This window comes from Mustela nivalis, assembly GCF_964662115.1.
Source record: "Mustela nivalis genome assembly, chromosome: 19".
In the NCBI taxonomy this organism is placed as follows: domain Eukaryota; kingdom Metazoa; phylum Chordata; class Mammalia; order Carnivora; family Mustelidae; genus Mustela; species Mustela nivalis.
Window position 1 is genome coordinate 30,151,202 of NC_139038.1, and position 25,724 is coordinate 30,176,925.

General features: G+C 50.4%; 1 protein-coding gene across 5 annotated transcripts in view; it reads right to left on the minus strand.

Moving 5' to 3' along the window:
* The window catches only part of SNX29 (sorting nexin 29), a 478,644-nt gene that overhangs the window by 404,952 nt on the left and 47,968 nt on the right, over positions 1-25,724 (minus strand). For 3 of the 5 annotated variants that reach the window (XM_082714096.1, XM_082714098.1, XM_082714097.1), the window contains exons 5-8: positions 13,548-13,728; positions 10,607-10,677; positions 8,764-9,012; positions 6,444-6,819 (exon numbers count right to left, since the gene is read on the minus strand). In XM_082714096.1, the coding sequence (XP_082570222.1) occupies positions 6,444-6,819; positions 8,764-9,012; positions 10,607-10,677; positions 13,548-13,728 (877 nt within the window). Of the gene's footprint in view, positions 1-6,443; positions 6,820-8,763; positions 9,013-10,606; positions 10,678-13,547; positions 13,928-20,870; positions 21,038-25,724 lie in introns of those variants that run through there. The other 2 variants (XM_082714099.1, XM_082714100.1) reach the window with 2 other exon arrangements.

Here is a 25,724-nt window from a genome sequence, read left to right on the forward strand (position 1 = left end):
CGGAGGGAAACGGGAGACGCACGGTGCAGGAGGTTATGGGACTTGCCCAAGTTCAGCACCCTGGGTGGGACCGAGGCTTCAGGGTTTGAGACCATGCCTTCCAAGTCCGATTACAGTGGGCTTCATGGCTGCTGCCCGCCGTGTGGCATGGTGCGTGTAGTGTCTCTTTTGGTTTAGAGCAGGGATCAACAAACTGTTTTCATCAAGGACCAGACAGGAAAGAGTGTAGGCTTCAGGGACACAAGTACTCTTCTCCATGGTTGCTGTTGACAGCCCTTTGAAGAGTAACCACCACCATTCTTAGCTTGGGGACGGATCTGGCCTGGAGGCTGCTTTGTCAGGGCCTTCCAGAGGCCACTTCGAGATCTTCCTGTCAGTCCTTTCTAGCTTCTGGTCAGACGTGAGGCTCTGAGCAAGAAACGGGAAATAACCCTAACAGACCTGTGCGGAATCCGTCCGTGAATCCTACAGGTCACTCCCCAGGGAGCCCCTTGGGAGAAGGCAGCAAAACCACCGGTCCTTGCAGGGGCCACGACCTGCTCGAGGCGGGTGGGATTTTCCACCATTTGTTCTGAGGGGAAATTTTGCCACGTTCCAGAAACACAGGCAGGGCACAGGTGAAGCCAGGCTGCATCAGCTGAGGTTTGAGAACCCAAGCAAATGTGACCAATGCCTCCCCCAAAATGATTTACACTGAAGTGATTCCTAAGGCAAAGACAGATTCCGAGCAGGGTGCCCCAGTCGGCTTAGTGATAACAGGTGTTGCTTTTCCTTAGGAAAAAGAGATGCTTATTTTAAAACCTAGAAAATGCCAAAAAGAGGAGAGGGGCGGGGACTACACCAAAAACCACAATACCCAGAACAAAACTGACTCAGACACTCTGTCCTTAGCACTTCCCTCTTCTTTTTTTTTTTTTTTTTTAAGATTTTATTTATTTATTTGTCAGATCCAGCGAGCACAAGCAAAGAGAACAGCAGGCAGAGGGAGAGGCAGGCTCCCCGCCGAGCAAGAAGCCGATGTGGGACTCAATCCCAGAACTCTGGGTCATGACCTGAGGTGAAGGCAGACGCTTTACGGACTGAGCCACCCAGGAGACCCCATGCTTCCCTCTTTCTACACAGACGTTTCTTTAGGAGGTCCTAATGAAACTCAGTGAAGGATTTATCATTGGCTTTTGTCATTCCATATTCATTCCTAAACTGGTCTTCACACTACTGAGATACTCTAAAAGGTCACTACAAATGTTCAAGACCCCGCAGGGTCCCGGTAACTGATGAATCACTACAGTAGACACCCAACACTAATAGACCACTATGGTACCTATACTGGGATTAAAATTAAAAACTTGGGATGCCTGGGGGGGCTCAGTTGGTGAAGCGTCTGCCTTTGGCTCAGGCCTGAGGCCTCAGCGTCTGCCTGATCCCAGGGTCCCGGGATCGAGTCCTGCCTCACGCTTCCTGCCCAGCGGGGAGACTGCTTCTCCCTCTGCCGCTCCCCCTGCTTGCGCTCTCTATCTTCAGACAAATAAATACAACACTTAAACATTTAAAAATTAAAATGAAACGAAAAATTTAATTTAAAAAGACAGAAGTCTGCGACCTGAAATGTTAAAATGTTCCAGAGGGAGGTACGCATCAGTAGGCCGTTAAGGCAGGTCGGCTCCGGAGTTCTGCTTCCTGAAAGGCGGACTTCGTTATCTAGGCGCAGTCACCTTTTTCCCCGAGACTCTGTCCTCGGGGCACAGTCCCAGCAGGGGAATGGCAAAATCAAGTGGGATAAACATTTCTGAGGCTCCGGACTCTGTATTACACTGTCTTCCCGAAGGCCGGCAGCGAGGATGGGTGAGGGCGCCCCCTGGTGCCTCCTGTGCGCCCCGCCATACTACATAACTTGCCGAGAGCAAGCACGCCCCCAAGGTGCTAACCGGGGGCTCTCCTTTCATCCAGTTCTAAATCGTGGCAAAATACAGTGTCCAGAAGCACTGTGCCCTTGCTCAGTTGCTAGTGAGGTGTAACGTTTGTCCCTATGTTTCTGATTCTGTTTGAATTATGTTTTTTTTTTAAGATTTTATTTGTTTATTGGACAGACAGAGATCACAAGTAGGCAGAGAGGCAGGCAGAGAGAGAAGAGGAGGAAGCAGGCTTCCCGCTGAGCAGAGAGCCCGATGCGGGGCCCGATCCCAGGACCCTGGGATCACGACCTGAGCTGAAGGCAGCAGCTTTAACCCACTGAGCCACCCAGGCACCCTGAATCATGTTTTCAACCCACTTCCCTACAGGTGTCAGAGATCACGTAAGAAGTGACAGAAAAACCTCTTTCTATAATATAGATATTACCCTCTTTTAAGAAAAACAAAAACAAAAGGCAAAGCAAACACTGGTAAATATCGAGGTGGGAGGGACTAGATTTTCCACGGTCATCGGAGGGGCTTTAATTGCCAGCGAAGAGAGACGTAAACCCAGCTCTAGGCCAACAGAGCACTTCAGAGACCATCGGCGCGCTGCCGTGGCCAGAGCAGTTGCATCCGCAGCGGGCGTCTCCTGGCCGGGCCGCCTGTCCCTCACGAACCTGGCGGTGCTATTAGCTGCTCAGGCTCTGGCCCCTCCAGGCTCCTAGACCTTGCGTGCGAACGTTAGCTCAGAATCAAAATGAAAGGATTACTCAGTAGGCCATGTCATCATTCCTCTGCTCCTCCCCAAGATGCTCCGCAGAATGTTCGATTGAGATCCCCCCTTACGCCAGGGAGAGGCTGCCCATAATCCGCAGGAGGCCCAGTGGCCCTGAAGGGCCCGGGCCCTGTAGAGGTGACCCTGCACTGTTTTGTGTATCACACATCACAATGCCCGCGGCGGCTCCCCTGGCTCGCAAGCTGGCCTCCCCCTCAGGCCTCCCTCCATGGCACAGTCTGGTAGGAAGAGAAATGACTGCGTCTGAGGCCACAACACACAGAGCGAATCGACTCCGAGACGTGCCTACCCACAGATACACAGAACGTGGAGGCTGTCTGTGTCAACTGGACTAGGCCATGGTAGCAAGCTGTCTGATCAAACGTCCTTCTGGTCATTTCTGTGAAGGTACGTTTATATGAGCTGAACACTCCAGTCACTAGACTTTTGAGTAGATCAGATCATTCTCCCCAGTACAGCTGGGCCTCACCCAATCAGTTGAAGGTTGTAACAGAAAAAGACCAAGGTCCCCCAAAGAAGAAATTCTGCCAACAGCCGGCCTTTGGACTCAAGCTGCAACTCCTCCCTGGGTCTCCAGGCTGCTGATCTGCCCTACAGATTCCAGACCCATCAAGCTTCCACAATCACGTGAGCCAATTCCTTAAAACAAATCTAGACAGACAGGTACAGATGGACAGACAGTAGTTCTGTCCTTTATCTATAGGAGACACACTCCAAGACCCCCAGGGGATTCCTGAAATCCTAAAACTGCACCAAGTACTGAACCCAGTACATACGCTGTGTTTTCCTATCCATACACCCCTCTGATAACCTTGAATTTCTAAATTAGGCACTATAAAGATTAACAGCAATAATAAGAAAATAGAACGGGAATTTGGGTGGTGCAGTTGGTTAAATGCCCGACTCTTGATTTCAACTCGAGTCATGTTCTTAGGGTTGTGGGATCAGGCCCTGCCTCGGGTTCCCCACTCAGCGTGGAGTCTGCTTAAGACTATCTCTGCTCCAGGGTGCCTGGGTGGCTCAGTCAGTTGAGCAGCTGCCTTCAGCTCAGGTCATGATCCCAGGGCCCTGGGATCAAGCCCCACATCGGGCTCCCTGCTCCATGGGGAATCTACTCCTCCCTCTCTCTCTGCCTGCTGCTCTGCCTGCTTGTAGTCTCTCTCTGACAAATAAATAAAATCTTAAAAAAAAAAACCTCTCTGCCCCCTCATTCATGTTCTCTCTCTCTCTCTCAAACAAAATAAATAAAATAAAATAAGATAGAACAATTACAACAATAATCTGCAATAAAAGGTTATGTGAATGTGGCCTCTCTCTCTCAAAATATCTGTATTGGAGTCACCCTTCTTGCGATGACATGAGATGACAAACTGCCTATTAGATGACGAGACAGGGAAACTGAAGGACTCCATAAAAATCTGCTTTTGGGGGCGCCTGGGTGGCTCCGTCAGTTGAGTCTGCCTTCAGCTCAGGTCATGATCCTGGGTCCTGGGTTCTCTGCTCAGCTGGGAGTCTGCTTCTCTCTCTGCCTTTCTGTGCTCTCTCTCTCTTTCTTTCAAATAAATAAATCTTTTTTTAAAAATCTGCTTTTTGCTCTTTTCCTTGCTTGGACCTGGGTCTCCACTTTACGCATGCCTCCTAACGCAAACAGCACACGTCTTCCTTGTAGGGGACAAGGAGTTAATGATTTCTTTAGAGCAGATAACATCTAAGGAAGGACCAGGTGAGGGTGACCGGAGAAAGTCATCATCTGTGTAATCTACACCACAGGCACTAGACGTCCTGATGCCGAGACCCCCTGGCTCCCGGGAATAACACCTCATCTTTGGGTCCTCATCTTTGTTCTGGCTCCTGGATGCCTGAGAGGTGGCAGACACCAGACCACCATCCTCAGTAAAAACCCCCAGACCCTTTCTGGGTCTCACACTGTGTACCTGCACACTCTCTGTGCCTTCAATGAACTCTGCTTTCACCTCCTGCTGGCTCGCACTGGGTTTCTAACCTGCATGCAGCTGGGGAACCCCCTGGCTGTTCCTGTGGGAGCCCTCTGGGTCCTCGGACCCCACCTGCCAGCATCCGTGGGACAAAGTGGGGTGAATGACCTGAGCCAGGCTACCACCGACCTTGTGATGATCCACGAGGAGAAGCAGCACCTGCTCAGGACCAAGGTCAGCCACAGATAACTGAAACCACGGAAAGGGAACCATGGCAAGTGGACCCATGAATAAGGTGGGGGGGGGGTCCCCCCTGTTGGTTCTGCTTCTCTGGAGGCCCTGACTCACACGGTAGGTTGCAACACGTGGGTTCCAGTAGAAAACACTCACCCCGTGAGCCAGAGCCAATGCTTCAGGGAAGCGACACTGACCCACACGTCAGGAGTAGAAAAAAGCCTTGTGCGAGAAAACATTCCCTTCAGAATGGCTGATAACAAAAAAACAAAAATAAGAACGACAGCAAAGGCCAAAGAGCTACATACTGAACATTGGCTGGGGGGGCTGTCAGCAAAGCATGACGTGTTGATCTGTCCACCAACCAACAGTCCCCATTATGTAGAGACACAGTAACTATCTAACAGCAGAAGCCCGGGAGCACAGCACAAGCTACCCGCAATCCCTGCTTCGCCCCCTGCTCGGACAAACCTCCGCTCTCTGAGGAATCCCCTTCTTACGTCCATTTAGACAGGGCGCCCACTAACCCCCCAGGCCAGTTCCCGCTGTTGCCACAGGCAGGCGCGGCGCCTCCCACAGAAGATCAATGAGCCCACGCCGCCAGGACGGGTACCCGCGTGAACGACGACGACAGCAGGAATCAGAAACAGGCATCGCTTCATGAGAAAGAAGAAGACTCCTACGAGAACATCAGAAGCTTAGGACCAGAGACACCGGGCCCTGCCCCCTGCTGCAGGGTCTCCGGCTGGGTCTGTCTGACGCAGGCCTGATGCCCGCCTGACACCGGCCGTGACGGATGGCACCGGGCACCGCAAGGCCCAGGCAAAGAGGCAGCCGCTCACGTGGCATTCCGAGTAAGACAAGCACAGGAGTTTTTCCAGAGCAGCGAGAGCAGCAGCGCCGACCTGTGTTCTTTCGTGCTGCCGAAGGCCCCACCCGCATCATGCCGGCAATTCGATGACGACTCCGGAAAGCAGGTGCTGTTTTCCTCCCAGGTCTCCGATGAGGTTCTGGGAGTAAGCTTGTCCAAACTAAGCCACAGAGCTAGGCAGCAAGAACCCAGGCTGTCTTGATTCCAAGACCCACACTCCAGACTATGCTTTTGTGCCTTAGGCCTTCTCGCGCATCAAGGCCCTTCCGTGAACACCCACCCACTGCGCCGCCAGGGTTAAAGCAGCAAACGCAGGCGAGTTCCTGCTGTGCACACCCAGGAAGATAAACAGAAAGTGCCAGGGGGCCGCTGTTCTCTAGAATAACCCTGCCTCTCTCCAGAGCTTCCTGTGCTAGGAGCAGTGGAGATACAAGGAATATCCAAGCAGCAAAAACAAAGAAACACAGAAAGCAGGAATTTCAAGGCACACATCTTGGCACCAACTTCATAGTCGGTACCTCCAACAGACGCCCTGCCCTCCTGCTCATTCTCGGAGGGGCAGCAGTAAGCTCGGGCTCCTTCCGCCTCGGTCCCGATCAGAAAAGCGAGCGACGCCCGACACACACGTGAACCATAGGCTCAGACTTCACCCGCTGCTGTGGAAAGAGAAAGCCATTAACGCGCCAGCCTTCGTTAGAAGCTCAAGTGACACTCACTTCTCGGGTGAGCCCGAGTGACCCAGGCACTTCCTGCCCGACACGTTCCCGTACACGTCATCCTCGTTGTCATCCACGTCTTCGTCGTCGATGCTTTTCACGTCGAGCTTCTGGTACCCGCACTCCCCGTTCAAGGACAGAGAGTCCATTTTCCACGAGCTGCTGCTCTGACTTCCGTTGGAATTCGGCCCGAAGGGGCTCTCGAACGCGGACATGATATTGACGGAGGAGCGGTCGGAGTTCTCCTCCGAGCTCTCCCCGGCCCCGGGGATCTTTCTAAAAACATCGCCAGAGTTCTGCTCCTCTTCCTCATCATCGAAAGAGATGATGTTGGTCACCTTCTTTTTCTTCTTCCGCTCCTTTCTACATTTGGCATCTGGCAAAAGAAGATACAGTGTAAGAAGAGCAGACGAAGCCGTGATTGAGCCATTTTTGCCTCTAGAGTGTGGAAAATCCTCTACTACTCTCCTGAAAAATAAATGAGATAATTTCAGATTTTTTTTTTTTTAATTCTTGGGGAAAAACACACACACACACACACACAACCTGTCTACCGGACACTGAGCAAAATGGATGTGGGACTCTGCTTCTGCTTTAAACCAACGTGCCACAGAGCATACATAACAATCGTCCCTTGCAAGCACTTTGGTTCAGAGGGAGTTCCCATTCTGGAAGTGACTTTCACTTGGGAAAATACCCTCCTGGCTGATGGATGGAGCCAACAACAGCAGTTTGGGGCGGCGGCCAATGGCTCAGCAGGCACAGTCCATCCTTGTCTGCAAAGGGACGCCGCTGCTGCTCCCACTGAGGGTCGCACCTCCTTCTCCAGCCTGGGTGTGGGCTGGCTCGGTGCTCGGGTTTCGCCAATAGCTCGCAGCAGAGTTCGCGGTGAGCTCACGAGCCCGGGCACGAGGAGGGGATGCACCCCCGGAACACGGCCCTGAAACTCCCGGGAAAGGAAGCCAGTCTAGCCCGTTGGAGCACGAGAGGTCAGGGGCAGACAACCAGATGTCCGGCCCATGGTGAGCACTACGGTCCAGCCACGGAACTGGGACCATCTTGGACCTTCTGGCTCAGCCACCAGCCCCATGACGGAGTCCGGGGAGTCAGCAAGCCATCTTGCTAACCCAGAGACTGATGAAGAAAATAATAATATATCGTGGCTGTTTCAAGCCATAACATTTTGGAGCTGTTACACAATAAAGACTAAACTGAAACCGAAATCAATGCTGCCTTGGTGACCAGTACTTAGAGAAGCCAGTTCACCCATCGCAATCGTCCAACTTGGCCATGAGACACTTTGAGCTGATTCCCGACATTCCGTTCCAATCGAAGCCAAGCTATGACACGGTGAGGCTTCGTCTGTGTATCAGACTCTGAGACAGTGTCAAAAGCAGTGAAAAGGACACTCTTAGGTATACAAATTCCAACATCTTTGTCACACAAAGCCCTCACAGTCCTCTTTCCTGTGTCCTTTGCCTGGTGTCTCTGATGGAGGAGGAGAGGTCAAGACGGATAAAGACCCCACAAGACTGAGTTTTCACCATCACTAATAATTCCAAGGAGACGACCACGATGACTACCTTGTTAAAGAGATCTGCGAATACTAGCGCTACGTCCTTAAACCCCAAATCTCCACTTTTGCCGTAGCAACATTCTGGATCTCCCAGAAGGCTCAAGGCATATCACGAAGTTGTCACAAAATGGATCTTAACTAAATCAACTTTCTTTGGCATCCCCAGCCTAGAGACGAAGCTGACAACTCTTCCCTTCCTCTTGGCCTCCACTGAAATGTCACACCCCCCCCCACAGTGCACAATCTCCACAGCACCCCGTGCTTGGCTTTCATCTCATTTATCAGAAGGATAATTACTTATAATCTGGTATAATCTGTCATTAAATATCTATTGTTCCCCAACCCAGAAAAGCCTGCAAAGCAGGCTAAACGCTAGAGATCTTCCTAGTTCACTGCCCAGCACACAGACTGCAGTAAACGAACACATGAATGAATGGAGGAAGGAACAAACGAACGGAGATGAGGCTCGTGGGGCTTCATGTGACCAAGAAACTGTCACTGTCATTTTGCTGTCGGTGAGCTGAATACGCTCCCAGCCCTATCGTCTTCACATCTCAGCAAGGCTCTTTGTCCCTTTCGGAGTGAGTGAGGAGAAGAAAAATAAACACAAGTGCAAACTGAAAACCCAAGGGCATGAGCCTTCCCTTGGCGCTTTCGGCCTACAAGGTGTGTCCCGCTCGGCCACAGCCCGCCATCCTTGGACCCGACCCCTCGGTTCAAACTCCCACACCCGGTCCCGCTCACCGGCGCTGACGTGCTTGGACACGACGGGCAGGGGGTCGGTGTCCTGCTCGGGTTTGATGAGGATGGAGACGGCAGACGACGCCGTGATCTCCCTGAAGAGGCTGCTCACCCCCTGCGTGGACTCCTTCAGCAGGGACGTCACATTCTGCGTGGACTCCTTTAAGAGGTCTGACACGGTAGGAGCAAACTTACTCTGCCCGTTCAAATCCTTGTTGTCGATGTTGATGGCGAAGAGGATGGAGTTCAGACCTGCCCAGAAGAGAGGAAAGTCTGGAGCGTCGGCCACGAGGAGGTCACACCTCCAACACGGTAAGTGAGCGGCAAATGATACAGTACACAAGAGGGGCCGCCCTGATCTGAAGCCCTGATTTAAAAACCTCCCAAGAGGTGCCAGGGTGGCTCAGACAGTTAAGCGTCTGCCTTCGGCTCGGGTCATGATCCCAGGGTCCTAGGATTGAGCCCCGCATCGGGCTCTCTGCTCAGCAGGGAAGCCTACTTCTCCCTCTCCCACTCCCCCTGCTTGTGTCCCCTCTCTCGCTGTGTCTCTCTCTGTCGAATAAATTTTAAAAATATTTAAAAAATAAAAATAAGGGGCACCTGGGTGGCTCAGAGAGTTAAGCCTCTGCCTTCAGCTGAGGTCATGATCCCAGGGTCCTGGGATCAAGCCGACCTCGGGCTCTCTGCTCGGCAGGGAGCCTGCTTCCTCCCTCTCTCTCTGCCTGCCTCCCTGCGTACTTGTGATCTCTCTGTCAAATAAATAAATAAAATCTTTTATTAAAAAAAATAAAAATAAAAATAAATTAAAAATTAAAAACACCACCACCTCCCACAGAATGGGGTCAGCAGACAGCAGCTATCCCAGCAGGTGAGTCTTTCCCAATCCTCTCCCTCTCGGTCAAAGACAAATACGAGGCCAACCCCAGGGAGGTTAAGACGTAAGTTCTGGGCTCAGACGGCCTGGGTGGGATCCCCGCACTGCCGCTTTCTAGGAGACGTGGGTCAGGTCACGTACAACCTGAGCTTTAGTTTTCTTACCTGTAAAACGGGGACAAGAGTGTCTCTTCCACAGGGTATTAAAGACAATCACTCACCAAAACACTCGGCTCAGTAAGCGCTCAAACATGGGCCGCAGCATCATTACTATTATCACTTCGGGCAAAACCCTGCATGGCCTACCCAGGACATCGCTATCAAAGCCTCTGTCTTCCTCAGTGGACAAGACGAACGTAACTCTCGCTATGTGGGACTTAGTGTAAACCTTCAGGGGAGGGCTTTTTCTTTCTTTCTTGAAAGAAAGAAGCGAGAGACCCACTTCTGTGGGGCTCACCCTTTGAGTGAGAGGCAAACGATAAACCACCGAACGATTCAGCGACTAACACCCATCCAGGGGCTTCCACACTGACAAGCCGAGGACGCGACTCTTCACCGCACCTGATTCTCTCACAGCCCTATACAAGCGAGTCCCATGCTAACAGGGTCACCGCTCGGCAGAGGAGGGAAATAAGGGGGACAGAGCTCACAGGACCTGCCCCCAGGTCACCAACCAGGAAAGGGTAGAGCCAGGCTTCAAAGCCAGGCCTCCCGCTTCCTATTCCCCAGGTCTTGCAAAGCCACAGCCAAAACCCCCCAACCCTCTGCTTTCCCTGCCAGGGTATCCAGTTCAAGATAAGTGGACTCAGTGACCCACGCCACTAAAAAAAGGACAGTGACAAGTGACTCACTGAGTCGGGGAGCGACAGGGAAAAATCACAGCCTCTCCTGGAGCTAAAAATTCCCTCCCAGGCAGCCGACTCTGCTCGCCAAGCTTCAAGGACCCGTCACTCCTGGCCTGCACCAGGCTTACCAGCTGCCATGGTAGGAAGCATGCTAGACCTTTCTTCATCCATCACAAAAGACCAGTCTTCATAAAAAGCGCTGCAAATTGAAAGAGAAAGGGGGAAAGTTCTGAGCAGCGGTTCTCAGCATCCATCCGCCAGACTGCTCCCTCACGGGGCTCCCTGGAAAATCCATGCCTGCTCAGCCAGAGTGGAGACCCAAGGTCTCTGCCCAGCGAAAGCTTCCGGCAATAAACAAAGGATTGAAAGTATATATCCTACAACCTCCTCATTGGTCCCCAGCTTGAGTGAACTGAAACAGGCATGAAATGTAAATGCAGTTATTGACGAAGCAGCAAAGGAGAAGAGAGGTGGCATCCAGTCTAGCAAGGTCTCTAAGACACAGGCAGGAAATCTGAGCTGACCCCTGGGAGCCATGCCTGGGCTACCACAAGAGACAATCGGAAACAATGACAGAGCTCCATGGTTCCATCAGCTGGAGCATTTGTGTGTAACACCTGCTTGGGCTGCAGACCTAAAGCCCAAGTTACCCCTGGAAAGGGCTGGAGACCTCAAAGGGGCCCATGAATCTCAAGGGCAGTAGAAGGAAAGGGGTCAGCAAGGACTACGGGGCTTGTCCAAGCTCGCCGACAATGACGGTCCGGCCAGGGCTCCGAGGCAGGGGCCCCAGGCTGGTTCCCCAGCTCTGTATCCAACACCTGCTAAGCAGTAGCAAGCAAGCATCTTCAACCCCTGACTTCCCTACCAAGTCAGAGAACTCTCAATGCAGTCAAAGCTCACGTGGCTAGAGCACAGCCAGTGGTCAGGGACTTGCAGTGCAGCAGGGGACAGGATGCATCCGTTGTGGAAGTGACTGAGAGCAACTGACAGAACAGGAACGCCCCACTTCCAATGCACTCACCCAGCAGAGCGTCGGCCCGAGTGCAGACTACACGTTCAAGCTGGCACTGCCACTGCCACTGCCACTGTACCTCCAATTCCCAAGACTGGGATGCTTTCAGAATCGGAGCCCATTTCCATGCATGTGAATGAATTTGGTTTTCCCACATCTTGGTAGGTAAGTGGCTAGTGATCTGGGTGAGTTCTACTGTGATAACATCTGGATTCACTTCGACAGCTCGTTGTTCTAGACGACCTTGGTGTTGAGCTGTACATCCCTGAACTCCTTGCAAATGATCTACTGGAAAGAGCTTCATGAGAATTCATGGTAGGGGCGCCTGGATGACTCAGTCAGTTAAGTGTCTGCCTTCGGCTTGGGTCATGATCCCGGGGTCCCAAGATCGAGCCCCACATTGGGCTCCTTGCTCAGCGGAGAGTCTGCTTCTCCCTCTCCCTATGCCCTCTCCCCGCTTGTGCTCACTGTCTCCGCCTCCCTCGCTTGCTCTCTCTCTGTCAAATAAATAAAATCTTGAAAAGAAACAAAGAAAGAAAAAAAATTCATTGTAAGAATCAGGAGAATGTTCTCGTCAACTAAAACTGCCTAAGGCCCAGGGGGTGCACCCAGATATCCCCAGCCTCGGGGCTCAGACCCAAGTAGCACAGGGTGCAGTGAGCACAGCAGTCCCGGCCCCCATGCCTTCCACGTCAGACCCAGAGTCCGAGCACACAGCTGGACAGGGCACCACAGGTATCATCAATGGGAGAACTTCAGACAGGTGACCACCAGCAGCACAAAAAACAGAAGAGGAGACAAACCAGGGAATGCAGAGCAGCATGTAAAATCATGGGCCTGCATCAAGGCATGAATGAAATACCAGCTTATTGGATTAAATTAAATTAATTCACTGAAATTAAATCCTCACTGTTGAGGATCTGGGCACTGCTAATGTGGAAGCTACTCAAGGAACCAGCACAGGACTGATCACTTTGCACTGTCGGGTGACACAAAGCAACACGTCTAGTCCGCTACTCTCGGGCAGTAAGTAATAGCCACTGACAGAGACAGAGTCCCTGCTAACATCACGAATACAGGAAAATGACAGCACTGTCACATGTTTCGGAAAGGAACGTGGCTGACAGTACCACGGCTGATGCGTCATCAGTGCCCTTCCCCCACGGCTAGGTGACAGCCACGCGCTCCCACTTCACGGAGCTGGGCTGTGGCCACGTGACTCGCGGCCAGTTAAATGTGGGTGGAAGTGAAGGATCTCTCTGGGCAGAAGCTTCAAAAGCCAGTGCTCAGTTCAACCACGTCCCTCTTCCTACCTTGTAATCATGACAGCATCTGTCAAGACGGAGCCTCTGTCAGCCTGGGACCCTGAGACGGGACTCATCCGTGATAGACACGCATCAGGAGGAAGAAGAAAAGGTGGCTGTCTTGAGCCATGGAGGGTTTTATGCTGTTTGTTGTAGCAGCATAAACTGACCTACACTAATGGATAGGGTGAGCTGTATGCTTACAATCAAGAAAAAAAAGGAAACGTCATAAAACAGTTTGTTGTTGTTGTTGCTGTTAAATAACAATTGACTTTACTCCCCAGCACAACGTTTCCTTATTTCTTTCAGTCAGTTTGGGACGGAATTAACCTCAAAAACACAGAAGGAATCGTAAAGAACCCAGCACAAAGTTAAGACAGACACAAAACTGAGCTCTAAACACCCAATTTCTACCAAGAAAGAAACTGGGTCTGAAAGGAGGCCAAACTAAAATTGCACCAAGTGAGAGCAGGCTGTACCCTGGAATGGCAGCGCCCCCCACAGCCCACAACTCAATCACAAGCACTTACGGAGAACCTGCCGTATGCAGGTGCCACGCTGAGCCCTTTATGAGCACTCATTCCCTCGCTCATTCTCAAACCCTCTGTGCCCCCAGCACAGCCAAACATGCTGGGACTGTAAGAAGGGAACCTGCGAGCCCCCGACAAGGAGACTGGGATACAAGCAGAGGCGCTCAGACGCTGCGATTCTAGCCTGTCGGCTGCGCCTCCCCCGGGAAGCCCGCCCCAGTACCTGAGCCTGCTGCGGTCGGCCAGGAGCGTGTGCAGGTAGCGCTCCAGCGAGTGTTCGTTGAGGGCACAGCGCAGCCAGGCCCGGCCGCGGCCCACATCCGACGCGATGTGGCGCAGGGAGTAGAAGCGCGGCAGTTCGTGCTTGCTGAGGACCTCCTTCACGTAGAACCAGAACACGGGCTCTGCGGAGAGAGGGACGGGCACGGTGGCTCTTGGCCTGCACATCGTTGCAACGATACTCATGGTTGTAGAGAGACAGTCCCGAGGCATTTTTCAGGAGCGTAAAAAAGTTACTTCTTTAGCACAAAGAAGAAAGATGGCAAAGAGTGTAATTTTGCATCCGGGTTTGTTTCTTTACTTGTCTAGAACAGGAACGTTTCCCTGTAACATTTAAAGACCTTTGAAAACACGGGGGCACCGGGGTGGCTCAGTCTTTTAAGCGTCTGCCTTCGGCTCCAGTCATGATCTCAGGGTCCTAGGATCGAGCCCTGCGTCGGGCTCCCTGCGCAGCGGGGAATCTGTTTCTCCCTCTCCCTCTGCTCCTCCCCTCCACTCGCGCTCCCTCTCTCTCACTCTCGTTCTATCTCCGATAAAAAAAAAAAAATCTTTTGAAAGTTTTCTTAAAAAGTAAAGCTGTTTGAAAACATGGCTTTTGATGGCCTCCCAATGAAACATGTTTTAACCGTTTCTCTACCTCTGGGAACACGATGTATTGCCAACCTTCCCTATATACTACTGCTTTGAACCTCCTTGTCCATGACTGTCCTCATTTCTAGTTCCTTAGAAAAGATGTCCATATGCCTGAGAATAGGAACAGATTTAAGCCTTTAAGGGAAAGCTAAAAAAGTTTCTTTTTATCCACAAGGTAGTTTATTGGATCTCCTCACATCCCACCTTTTTCATCCACACGCACAGAGATCTTCTTCATAATTTTCACTCTAGTATATACCTCATCTTGTGACCTATTTTCTTCACATATGCTCATGAAACCTTTTCCAGGCTGCCAACGATCACCGGCAACACCAGTACCACCAGCAGGCCCCGCTACTGTGGGCGGAACACTAGCCACATACCCGCCCCTGCCCTCAAGAACTGACATCAGATCTCAGTCCTCATAAGCACCAAGGCCAGCTCCCTATCAAAGACCAGGGCCGAGGCCTGGCCAAGGAAGGTGACTGCACCCAGTGACGGACGATTAAGCAGCAGGACAGCATGGGACCTGGGAGCTGCCTGACTGCAAAGCACTAACTGGGACAACCTGTGCGGGGACGGAGGGCTCTACCCTCTTCAAGATGATCGTGTTCACAAATGCTCAATATCCCAAGGGAGACACTGCTGAGTCTTTGCTGCCAGATGGGCATTCAAATCTAGAAGCTATACAGGCTCACAGACCCTTCAACCTTCCTTCTAAAAGAACGGAAACACACACATCTCCATAAATTAGATACCTGGTTAGTAAATTCCCTCGAATAATTCAGTTCAGCTCAGTTAGCATGGACTGCATTCTTAATGGGGGCCACAGACTGGGCAAAGCTGGGGGCCACCAGGCAGACAGCGAGGGTCGGTCCGTAACAAAGCTTCCAATGCAGCGGGCTGGGTGAGGGTGAAGAGACCAATCCAGAGAATGACCCCGGCAGCCGGGCGATGCTCCAGATTCCTCTCCCTCCAAATGAGCCCCGAAGTACAGAACCACCCAGAGATACTGGGGTGACTGGAGAAATGGGAAGCAGAGCCTGAGCACAAAGGCCAGGCCACGATGACTGGCTGCCATCAGCTTACTGACGACCATCTTGCACGAGAGCAGCTGTGCTGTTTCCTCTTCTCCCTTCCCTGTCAACAACAACTGGTTGCACGCGTGTGCATATCAACAGCTCGGGAATGACTGGGAAAGCCAATAAGGCAGCTCACTTAAGACGACCTTCTGACTCAATCCTGAAATGCCACACGAATCCCCTTCCCAGGCCCAGGAGATCAGCCGAGACCACACAAATGTGTCACGGCCTTTTTTCCACTCTGTGCTTTTCTCAGAAACCAGGACGGGGGCTTTGTTTCAAAACACCGCGAACAACCACCTGTATCTCCATCGTGACTCAAAGCAGGTGACTCTCACCTGCATCGGGTCTTTCTGGAGAACCAGGGTGACCTCCCTCTGACCTTGAGTGCACACGAAACACTTAACGTGTGTTTTCACCTTTCAATTTCGCAAATTGCTGAGTGCCACAGAATCCCTCTGCAGCCTGCCAAAGCGATGGCGGTGATGATAAGCATTATCCCAGCAGGGCTCCGCTTCCACTGCCAGCACTAATGGGGTCTGTTTCAAGTGCAGCTCACCTGCCACTTAACACTCGCAGTGTCCGTAATTTAATTTGGGGCAATAAACCAATCTCTTACTGCTATGAAACCGGGGCTCATTCCAGAAGAGGGTGAGGGCTTCTGGTTCTCCGGACGCCCGAACGCCATCTGCCCACACGAACGAGAGCCGTGAAGGGGATATTGAGGCCAGCCAACTCCAGGGGCACCTGTTCACGGGGTGAGGGACTAACACCACAGGCCTTCTGGCAAAGTTTCTTTTTTCCTTATTTTTTTTTTTAAAGATTTTATTTATTTATTTGACAGACAGAGATCACAAGTAGGCAGAGAAACAGGCAGAGAGAGAGCAGGAAGCAGGCTCCATGCTGAGCAGAGAGTCCAATGCCGGGCTCGATCCCAGGACCCTGGGATCATGACCTGAGCCAAAGGCAGAGGCTTTAACCCACTGAGCCACCCAGGCGCCCCCCCCCTTTTTTTAATAAGATTTTATTTATTTATTTGACAGTCTGGCGAAGTTTCTAACAGGCCTCAGCATAACAGATGCCAACATACTCTGGAGGACAAAAACCATGGCTCAAGTTCTAGTTCAGGCGCCGTGTGCCCTTGGGCAACTTATTTTGTCCTTCATTTTCCTTATCTGTGAAATGCGGATTGCAGTATCTACTTTTGATGTTTGTGATGAGGGGGAGGAAATGAGAAAACATCCGTGGCCAAGTGCTTCGCACTGAGACAGCACAGCGAGCAAACAGCACCCTTCCCCCTTCTTCCAGGGGCTGCGTCCCTCCTTCCTAGGAGAACCGCGTTCCATCTGGTTCCCTGTGAACCTGCCTTCAGCACCACCAAACTCTGGGCCATCACCGGGCCGAGCAGGGGTATGCGGCAACCCGCCTCACTCACCCTACCCTTCCCCTGACCCTGTTTGTTATTTTGAGTGCCACTGGGTTTTTTCTGCATTAATTTTGACTTTTTAAAAATATTGCAAGAAAATGTTAGGTCTCTTGATTGCTGAGTTTCTTGGTGCTCCCATACATTCCGTGGCTACATTGAGAGCCTCACTGGTCTCAGCCTGGTCCCCACCCAGGACCACAGGGTTCTTCCCGCAACTTCTACCTGAACCACTAAAGGGGAGACCTTGGCTCCCTTGAGAACTGAAGTCAGCAAACAACAGTCTAAGGGCCAAACCTGGCCCACAACTTGTCTTTGTAAATGAAGTTTTATCGGAAGACTCACGGCCATTTGCAGACACACTGCCTGCGGCTGCTTTCCCACTACAGAGTCATCGCTGGGAAGCTGCTACACACACCCATGGCCCACAGAGTCCAAATACTTCCTATCTGATCCCTTAAAAAGGCAGCTTGCCATCCACTGTTCTAGAAGCAGGAGCTCAGATAAACATGTAAGCCTGGAGCCACCGGGCCCTTTTCCTGCCTTTCCTGTAGAGCACACCCACATGGATAGGACACCCACCAGGTCAAAGGCAGGGCAGAGACACAGAGACAGATGCGGGGGATGCTGAGCCCCTGAATCCTGTTCACCCTCCAGTTTTCTTAGTTACTTGAGTTGGGAAATGCCCTTTGTTTTCGAAGTGACTTGCTGTCACCTGCGACCAGAAGCCTGATGCAGTGAGATAGGGTGCATTCTTCTGTCACCTGACAATCATTTCAGAGGAGGGGCAATGCTCCTGGCACTGGGCAGTGCCTACGGGCGTACAAGTGGCAAATATATCCTCAGGAAGAAATAAAAACAAAACAGCATTGCTCAATGAGAAAACAGAAAACCCAACTACAAGGAACTAGGCTCCTTCCTTGTAAACAAAGAAAGGCTGGACTTCGTCTGGAGGTAGACAGCTGGCTCAAAGGCACTGTCACTGGCAAAATCTCCAACCTCTTGTCCTTCACCCCCTGTCCCAGAGGACTGCCACCACCCTGGTTATCACAGCCACAATCGGAGAAGAAACAGGACAAGATAAAACCAGCTCTGTTACCCCTTTTTTCAGGCAAGGGTAAGTAATCCCAGAAAACCAAGAGGAATAGAGATAGAGAATGTCAAGACTGGCTTCATCACCCACGATCCATTACCTAGAGGACATCCGCGGCCCAGAGCAAAATCAAGGTTCTGTTAAGCCAAAGAAGAAACGGGGAAGGGATTTTAAGTAAAAAACTAACAGAATCACCCATACAGGCTATCAGCAATTCCAGGAACAAAAGGCCACCAAGTGGTCCCCTATTCCAGCCTCAGACACAGGGGAGCACAAGTACCCCCAAGTCCCAGTCACTTCCAAATCTGGATGAGCCTGACTACAAGACACAAACGGATCAGCAAAGCAGAGTTCCCGAGAAGGGGCTGTAACCTCGTCCCCTGGCCGTCTCCCAACCAACCGCAGGACTGCCTCCCGAAACCAGAAGACAGGAAGTGTGGATTAAATACCACATAATAAAGACTTGTAAAAAGTCTGTAATCTGGACTTTTTTTTTTTTCTTTCTAAAACTTGTGGTAAAATAGACATAATAAAATATACCTCTCTAACCATTTTTCAGTGCATAATTCAGTAGCAGTAAGTACATTCACGAGGTTGTGTGACCATCACCACCACCTATGTCCAGAACTTTTCCATCATCCCAACAGAAACTCCATACCCAGGAAATGGTAACTCCCCCATTCCACTTTTCAGGGGTACTTGATGTAAGTCGAATTGTACAACATAGGACCTTTTGTGTCTCGCTATTCCCACTTAGCCGAAACGTTTTCAAGGGTCACCCTTGGCTTAGTATTTATCAGTATTTCATTGTTTCTGTGGCTCAATACTGTCCTACTATGTGTATATACAACACTTTGTTCATCCACTCATCTATCAACAGACATTTGGGTTTTTCTATCTTTTAGCTCTTATGAATAATGCTTCTAGAACATTCATATCCAAGTATGTTTGACTCCCTGATTTCAGTTCTTTTAGGTCAGTATTTAGGAGCGGAATTGCTGGATCATACAGGAATTATAGGTTTACCTTTTTGAGGAACCACCAAACTCTTGTCAATGGTGGTTACACCATTTCACATCAATACTTTTTTTTTTTTTTTTTGCCTTTATTTCTCTGCAATTAAAATTAACTCTGCTATTAAATTCCCTTTCAGTTAGGGAGAAAAAAAAGAAAGAAAGAACCTTATGCTTGCCAATGAGGCACTTCCAGGTTCATTTTTTAATTGTGGTAAACTTGGCCTATCATAAAATCCACCATTTTAAAGCTTATGATTCAGAACTTGGTACATTTTTAAAGAATGAATAAATGCACAATAATCTGAGATACTGGGTGACCTCTGAAGAGTCCAGTCTGCTTAAATCTAAAAACGAAATGTTCCTGCTGACTCCACAGAACAGTGCCAATTATCTCGGTGGAGGTGGGTGGAGAGCAGGAAAACAAACGCAGCCGAGGAAGATACACCGAAGATACACCGCCGCTCACTGCCCTTCGGTGGCCTTCTAACCCCGGCCGGCGCTCCACCTCACTCCCCCTGCTCCAGCCTCGCTGATCTCCCTGATGCTGCTCCAACACGCCAAGCACACTCCGCCGGCCCAGCCCTGAACAGAAACCACACCAGGCAGAGCACTGAAGGAACTGAACATGGGGCGTCTGTTACAAAGACTTAGGAAGAGCTACAAAGCCAAACAGGAGACAATGAGACCGCCCAGAGAGTACCAGTGTCAGAAAGCCACCCTTCCCTGAAGCCAGAGGAACAGAAGGAAAAGGTGCTGCCCAAGCGTGTGAGAGCTCGCCGAAAGGGGATTTAATCGCAGAGTTCATTTCAGTTGCAGAGAAATAAAGGCAATTCCATCCCTACTTAAGAAAAAAAAAAGTATCAACGTAAAATGGTACGGTCACTGTTGACAACAGTTCAGTGGTTCCTCAAAAAGGTAAACAGAGAATTAGCATAGGATCGAGCAATTCCACTCCTAAACGCAGACCTGACAGGCAACAGCCAGACTGTGGCAGACGCACCAAGGAGGAGAGTAAAACAAGAAGACCGAGGCCTGACCTGTGGGCCACACAGGACGTCCACGGACCACAGAGGGAGCACGGCACTGCCAGACATGCCACTGGAGGTGGAGGAAAGGCTCCAGCCTCCCTCTGCCTCCCGCCTTCAAAACTCATCACCACCTCCCTCTGGCCAAGCAGGAAGACAGTGGGCAAGGGAGCCTGGGAAACAGTCTGCAGGGAGGGACAGAGAATAAATCTGAGAAAAGAGGCAAGTGACTCTAAGCTTTTCCACCCACTGAACAGAACAGGATTCCATCCCCAGGCTACTTCCCTCCTTCCCTGAGGTCTCTATTCAAAAGTTCCACAGAGACAATCTCTCACCGTTCTGCACAAAAGAGTGAGCCCCGACCTCACTGCTCATCAAAATCTCTCTTCTTCCTGAACCCCCGGATGCTTCCCAGGCTTCCCGTGAGCCAGGTGACTCACGGTCTCCACCAACCCAGGGGCCTTCCGCAGGCCTGCCTCACTTATCTCTGCTGTCTGCCTGGCCCCAGTGAGCACCTGAGTTCTAACAACTCAGCATAGCACACCTAGCATTCACCCCTGGTCTAAAAGAGTCCACAGCCCGCCTTTATTACAAAGCAGGAACCTTCTCTAGTGCCAAACGAAGGACTTCAGAAGCTGTGTCTGGCTTCCTTTTAGGGATGTACCCCCATCCTCTGCTGACGAGTCATTTTCAGGCTGATGGGAACAAAGCAAAAGACCCATGAATCCAAAAAGCCAGACAATTATGAAAAAAACTGACAACTTTGAGGCCAAATTTACTAGTTTTAATTTACTAGACCTTAGGATCAAACACCTTTAAAACAGCCAGAGGTCACCCTTGGCCAAGAGGCAACAGGTTGGCTCTATGAGATCCTAAAACGCTAGGACAGTTTCCTGTGCCTTCGTAAGTAGCCACTGGCCCAAGCCCTCGGCCACCCCAGCAGTCGAGGACCCTCCCCAGGGCCCTGCAGACATCCCCATAATCTAGGAACTCACAGGCTCACACCTAGCCCGAGGGGGATAGCGCTGTGGTTCTGGCTCTCTCCTTAAAGCCAGCAGTCCCCAACCAGCTGTTCAACATTCTGATCACCACCGCTGGGCTCAGTCTTTTCTTTGGATCTTACACCGACATCCTTCCAAGGTCTCTTGTACTAGGACTAGCTGATTTGCAAGTTCATGAATACAACAGAAAAACACAAAGAGGGAACTGAAAGCCGTACAGGGATGGCAGGGTGGGGGAGCGGACTTCCCCTCACAAGCAAAAGGATGGGCCCGGTCTTCTCCTGGCACATGAAGCTTCCTCCAAAAATACTTTTCTACAGAAATGAAATTGTTACCCAAAGTGACCCAAGGAAGCAAAATATAAATTCTGGTTTGAGTTAAATACAATCAACTGTTTTCAAAAATCCCCACTGAGAACCAAGGAAGTCAGTTTCTCTAATTTTATAGTTGGGTGTATATTAATACCACCTGCTCTCAGCTGATTATAAGAAGACAGACAGACAGCAGAGGGTGGATTCTGGCTTCCCAGGACCAGAAGCAGCATGTCCTCAAGTCTGGGTCCTGGAGTCATTATTCTGAATGTCCTGTTTGGTGGCCAGGCACCTTGCAATGCACCGGAGCTACAGAGAAGACCAAGAATGGACGCAGGCCTTGACCATCGAGAGAGACAGTCAAGAAAGCAGGAGTGCCATAAATCAGTTCGATGAGAGAAGGACTCAGGACTACTGAGGGGTGGGGGAGGGTAAGCAGAAAGGAGACACCTAAAAGAGGAGCACAGGACAGCCAAACCAGGTGAGGAGCTTATGAACGACTTTAGGAGGGGGAAATCTGAAATTTCAAGAGACAAGAGATCAAAACCACAACGAGCTACCACTTCACACCCATTTGAATGGCTAGTCTCAAAAAAGAAATAACATGAAAACAACAAGTATTGGCAAGGATGTGGAAAACTGGAGACCCTGTGCACTGCACTGCTGATGGGGACAGACAATGGCACAGCCGCCACAGAAAACTGTCTGGCGGGTCTTCAGAAAGTGAAACGTACCACTGCCACCTGATCCAGCAATGCCACTTCTGGGCACTACCCAGAAGAACTGAAAGCAGGGTTTCGAATAGTTATGTGTACACCCGTGTCCATGGCAGCATGGCCATGTTTATGGCCAACTAATAAATGGAGGCATGCCAGGTGTTCATCCACAGATGAGGAAATCAACAAAGTGGTGTGTGTACACACGATGGACTACTATTCGGCCTTAAAAAAGAAGGAAACTCTGGCACACTACAAATGCTTGAACCCTGAAGACATTAGAGTAAAGGAACTAAGCCTTAGGTATGTGGCATATAAGAAGGCTGACTTGTACGATGTAACCAACAAGACAAACCATGGAGATGGAAAGTAGAACGGCAGGTGCCTGGGGCTGGGGGAGGGAGGACGGGGAGTCCGTGTTTAATGCGGACGGACTTTCAACATGAGGGAATGAAAATGCTCTAGAGGCGCGGCGGGGACAGTCGCCTGAAGTGTACACTTGAAACGATTCAAATGCTCGTTTTGTGTTATGTGTACTTTGCCACAGTTTTCAAGAGCGAGAACAGACGTTTGAGTGGTTAGTGTATGAGCAGGGGCTGAGGAGGAAGGAGGGCACAGAAGGGTAAGAACAGAGAGCACTTCCAGACCGGACCTGACAGCTTCAGGATTCTACAAGCCAGGCACACTGTTCCACACTGAGGGCTTAGCCACCTAACCGGGTCCCTGAGCAATGACAAAATAGAGGTACTGAAAACCTTCTCCCCAAGAGCATCTAGCATTAACGCTTCAGTTGCTGACTTATGAAGAGGTCCCAGGGGTTCCCCAGGCAGGGGCTGCGGCCGGAGGGGAACTCAGAGGACTCAGGCCATGATTTATTTATCAACTGGACAGAAGGGTTGCAATGCCTTGCCGGCCAACTGCCTGTTAGCCCTCAGTGTGCAGTAGGGTTTAGAGACAGACAAAGTTGGTAGGGCAGACCATGAAAGCCATGTCAAGGAGTGTGTCCCCTGTCCCAACTCTAGAGAGAACCACGACAGAGCTTTAAGTAGGGGGCAGGGAGCAGGCTGGTCATTGAAGAACCCCCCCGCAGGCATAATATGCAGAGTGGGTTGGGGAGGAGGGAGATAGACAGCAGAAGGACAAAACGGGGTAGAGGGGAAGGACAAGGAGGCTCCAAGGGCTGTCCAGGAAAACTGGGTGAAAGATAGAGCCATTCACAAAGCAAGGAACACAGGAGCAAAACCAGGGTGGAGAGGAGGATCCAGTCTTTGTGAGGACCTTGCGGTGCATCTGGATAGAGACATGTTCAGAGAAAGGGCCCCAGGGAGTGATGTGGGCTGCAGGCAGAACTTCGCGTAATCAACACAGGGAGAGCAATTTTTACCGAAGAACTCAGACAGCAGGTGTGTGTATAGAAGCGAGAGGCAACAAAAGAATCTGAAGATGAACGATAGTTCCATTTGGGGGCGTAGAAATGATACATAAGAAGGATCGACAAAGCACCAGCAAGTATGTCAGGAGGCTGTGGCCCCCCAGGAGAGGGGGAAACAGTGTTTCAACGTCAGAGGGTCCTTGATGCCAAGGGCTGCTGAACAGACTTAAATTTTGCAGGACAGAGAGCTGGGTAACAGCAGGTGTGTCTCTGGTCCATTCTGAACCAGCCTATGACCTTGTAATGGACTGCCCACACATCACCGCATGGCGGTCCATTAGTTATTAACAAGAGCATCCAATTACGAGGTTTTCTCATGAAATGGCACTGCTACGGTCTGAACGTGTCCCTCCAAAATTGCTATGTTAAAATCCTAACCCCTAAAGATGATGGTATGAGGAGGTGGGGACTTCTGGAGGACGCTTAGTCATGAAGGTGGGGTCTTTGTGGAATTGGATCAGTGTCCTTCAGAAAGCGGCTGCAGCAGGATCCCTTGTCCCCTTCCACCATGTGAGGAACAGCGAGAAGGCACTGGTTATGGACCAGGAAAGGGGTCCTCACTCAACCACACTGGCATCTTGACCTTGGACTTCCCAGCCTCCCGAAACCTGATAAATGGCTGCTGTTTATAAGCTCCTAAGGCTTGGCATCATGTTACGGTAGTCTCCAACAGACGAGGACAGGCACTGACTGCGGTGGTTCTTTCTCCTTTCTCCAGCAGGAAGAAAAATCATTCATTTTTCCACACAGCATTCTGTACTGACTACTTTGGGCATCCAGCATCTGCAAAACCCTCCAATTCCAAGCCAAGCTTATGTAGCTTTCTGTCACTTTTAATTCATTTTTAGTAAATTTAAAAATCAATCTCCGCTCTTTTCCTCCAAACTTAATCACTTCCTTTGTAGCACTCTGCAGTGACCCTGGTATAACGTACCTCGGGAATCATGAAATACAATACAATACTGTGCCAACTGAAATCATGAAATATCAATGTCCTTCTACTGAAGAACTATGTATTTCCAGATACTATGCTAGCAGCGGGAGAGTCAAGAGGAAGTGACATTGACATGGTGCCCTGCAGTCCCAAAGCTTATCATCAAGTGAGGTAGGCAGGCAACTCACAAGGGAGCAGGGTGCTCGAAGGTAAAGTGGGATTCCCTGTCCTTTCTTCTCCAAGACAGGGAGGAGAAAACTTCTTCTCTGAAGGGCCAAATATTAGATACTTCAGACTTTAAGAGAAAAATGGTCTCAGTCACAACTGCCTAAAAGCCGCCACGCACAGTACATAGATGAATGTGCGTGGCTGTCTTCCAATAAAACTTTATAAAAATAGGTGGCAGGACATGGTTTGCTGACCTCTGCTCTAAGTGATCGTAACCTAAAATACTTGCTGCGGGGCGCCTGGGTGGCTCAGTCGGTTAAGCGACTGCTTAGGCCATGATCCTAGAATCCCAGGATCGGATGGACTCCCTCCTTGGTGGGGAGTCTGCTTCTCCTTCTGACCCTTCCTCTTCTCATGCTCTCTCTTTCTCTCATTCTTTCTCTCAAATAAATAAATAAAATCTTTAAAAAAAAAAAAATACTTGCTGCTTCATTTACTCATGAATTTAAACTGGCGGGGTTGGGGGGGCAGTGGGTCATGGTCTCCCAGAGAGCCCTCTCTCTGGAAACAACATGACCTCATGACTAAAAGAGGAAGAGCTTCTGAGTCACATCATGGAGACCAAAGTCAAAACCCTGGCTCTGTCACAATTACTAGGTCTGGAGCATTAAGAAAAGTATTTCATTTCTTTGAGCCTTATTTTCTTCATCTGTAAAATGGGGACACTGTCATTCCGGACGCATAGTCACTTCAGAAATAAAACGGGACTACGAACAGAGGGTCTAACGAAGAAAGCCCTGGCTCACGGGAGCTGCTCGGTGTGAGTCAACAGCAAACAGGGAAGCCAGGCCTGTGGTCAGCCAAATTATCAAAAAGGAGCAGAAAACATCCAAGATTAACATGCTAGTCATGATTGTCCCCTCATTTCTGGAGCACAGGCCTTTGACTTCCATTAAAGTTGTCTTGCTTTTCTCTGTTGTTTAAGTTAGGTTGCTTTAGGAAGATTGTAAACAGAGATCCAACTCAAGATGGCTTCCAACATTAGGAAATTTACTGTCCCCAAACAACATTCAGTCCAGAGGTACGGCAGGTCTAGCCGTCATTAATTCAGAAGCTCAGTGCTGCTATCAAGGTACTTTCTACCTTTCTGAGCTGCTGTCCTTCGTGTACTGGCTTTTGTCCTCAGACCTGTCCTCCTTTACAGTCACAAGATCATTGCCACAGCTCCAAACACCACAGTCACACGCAAACAACCCAGCACCATAAAACAAAAAAGAAGCAGACTTC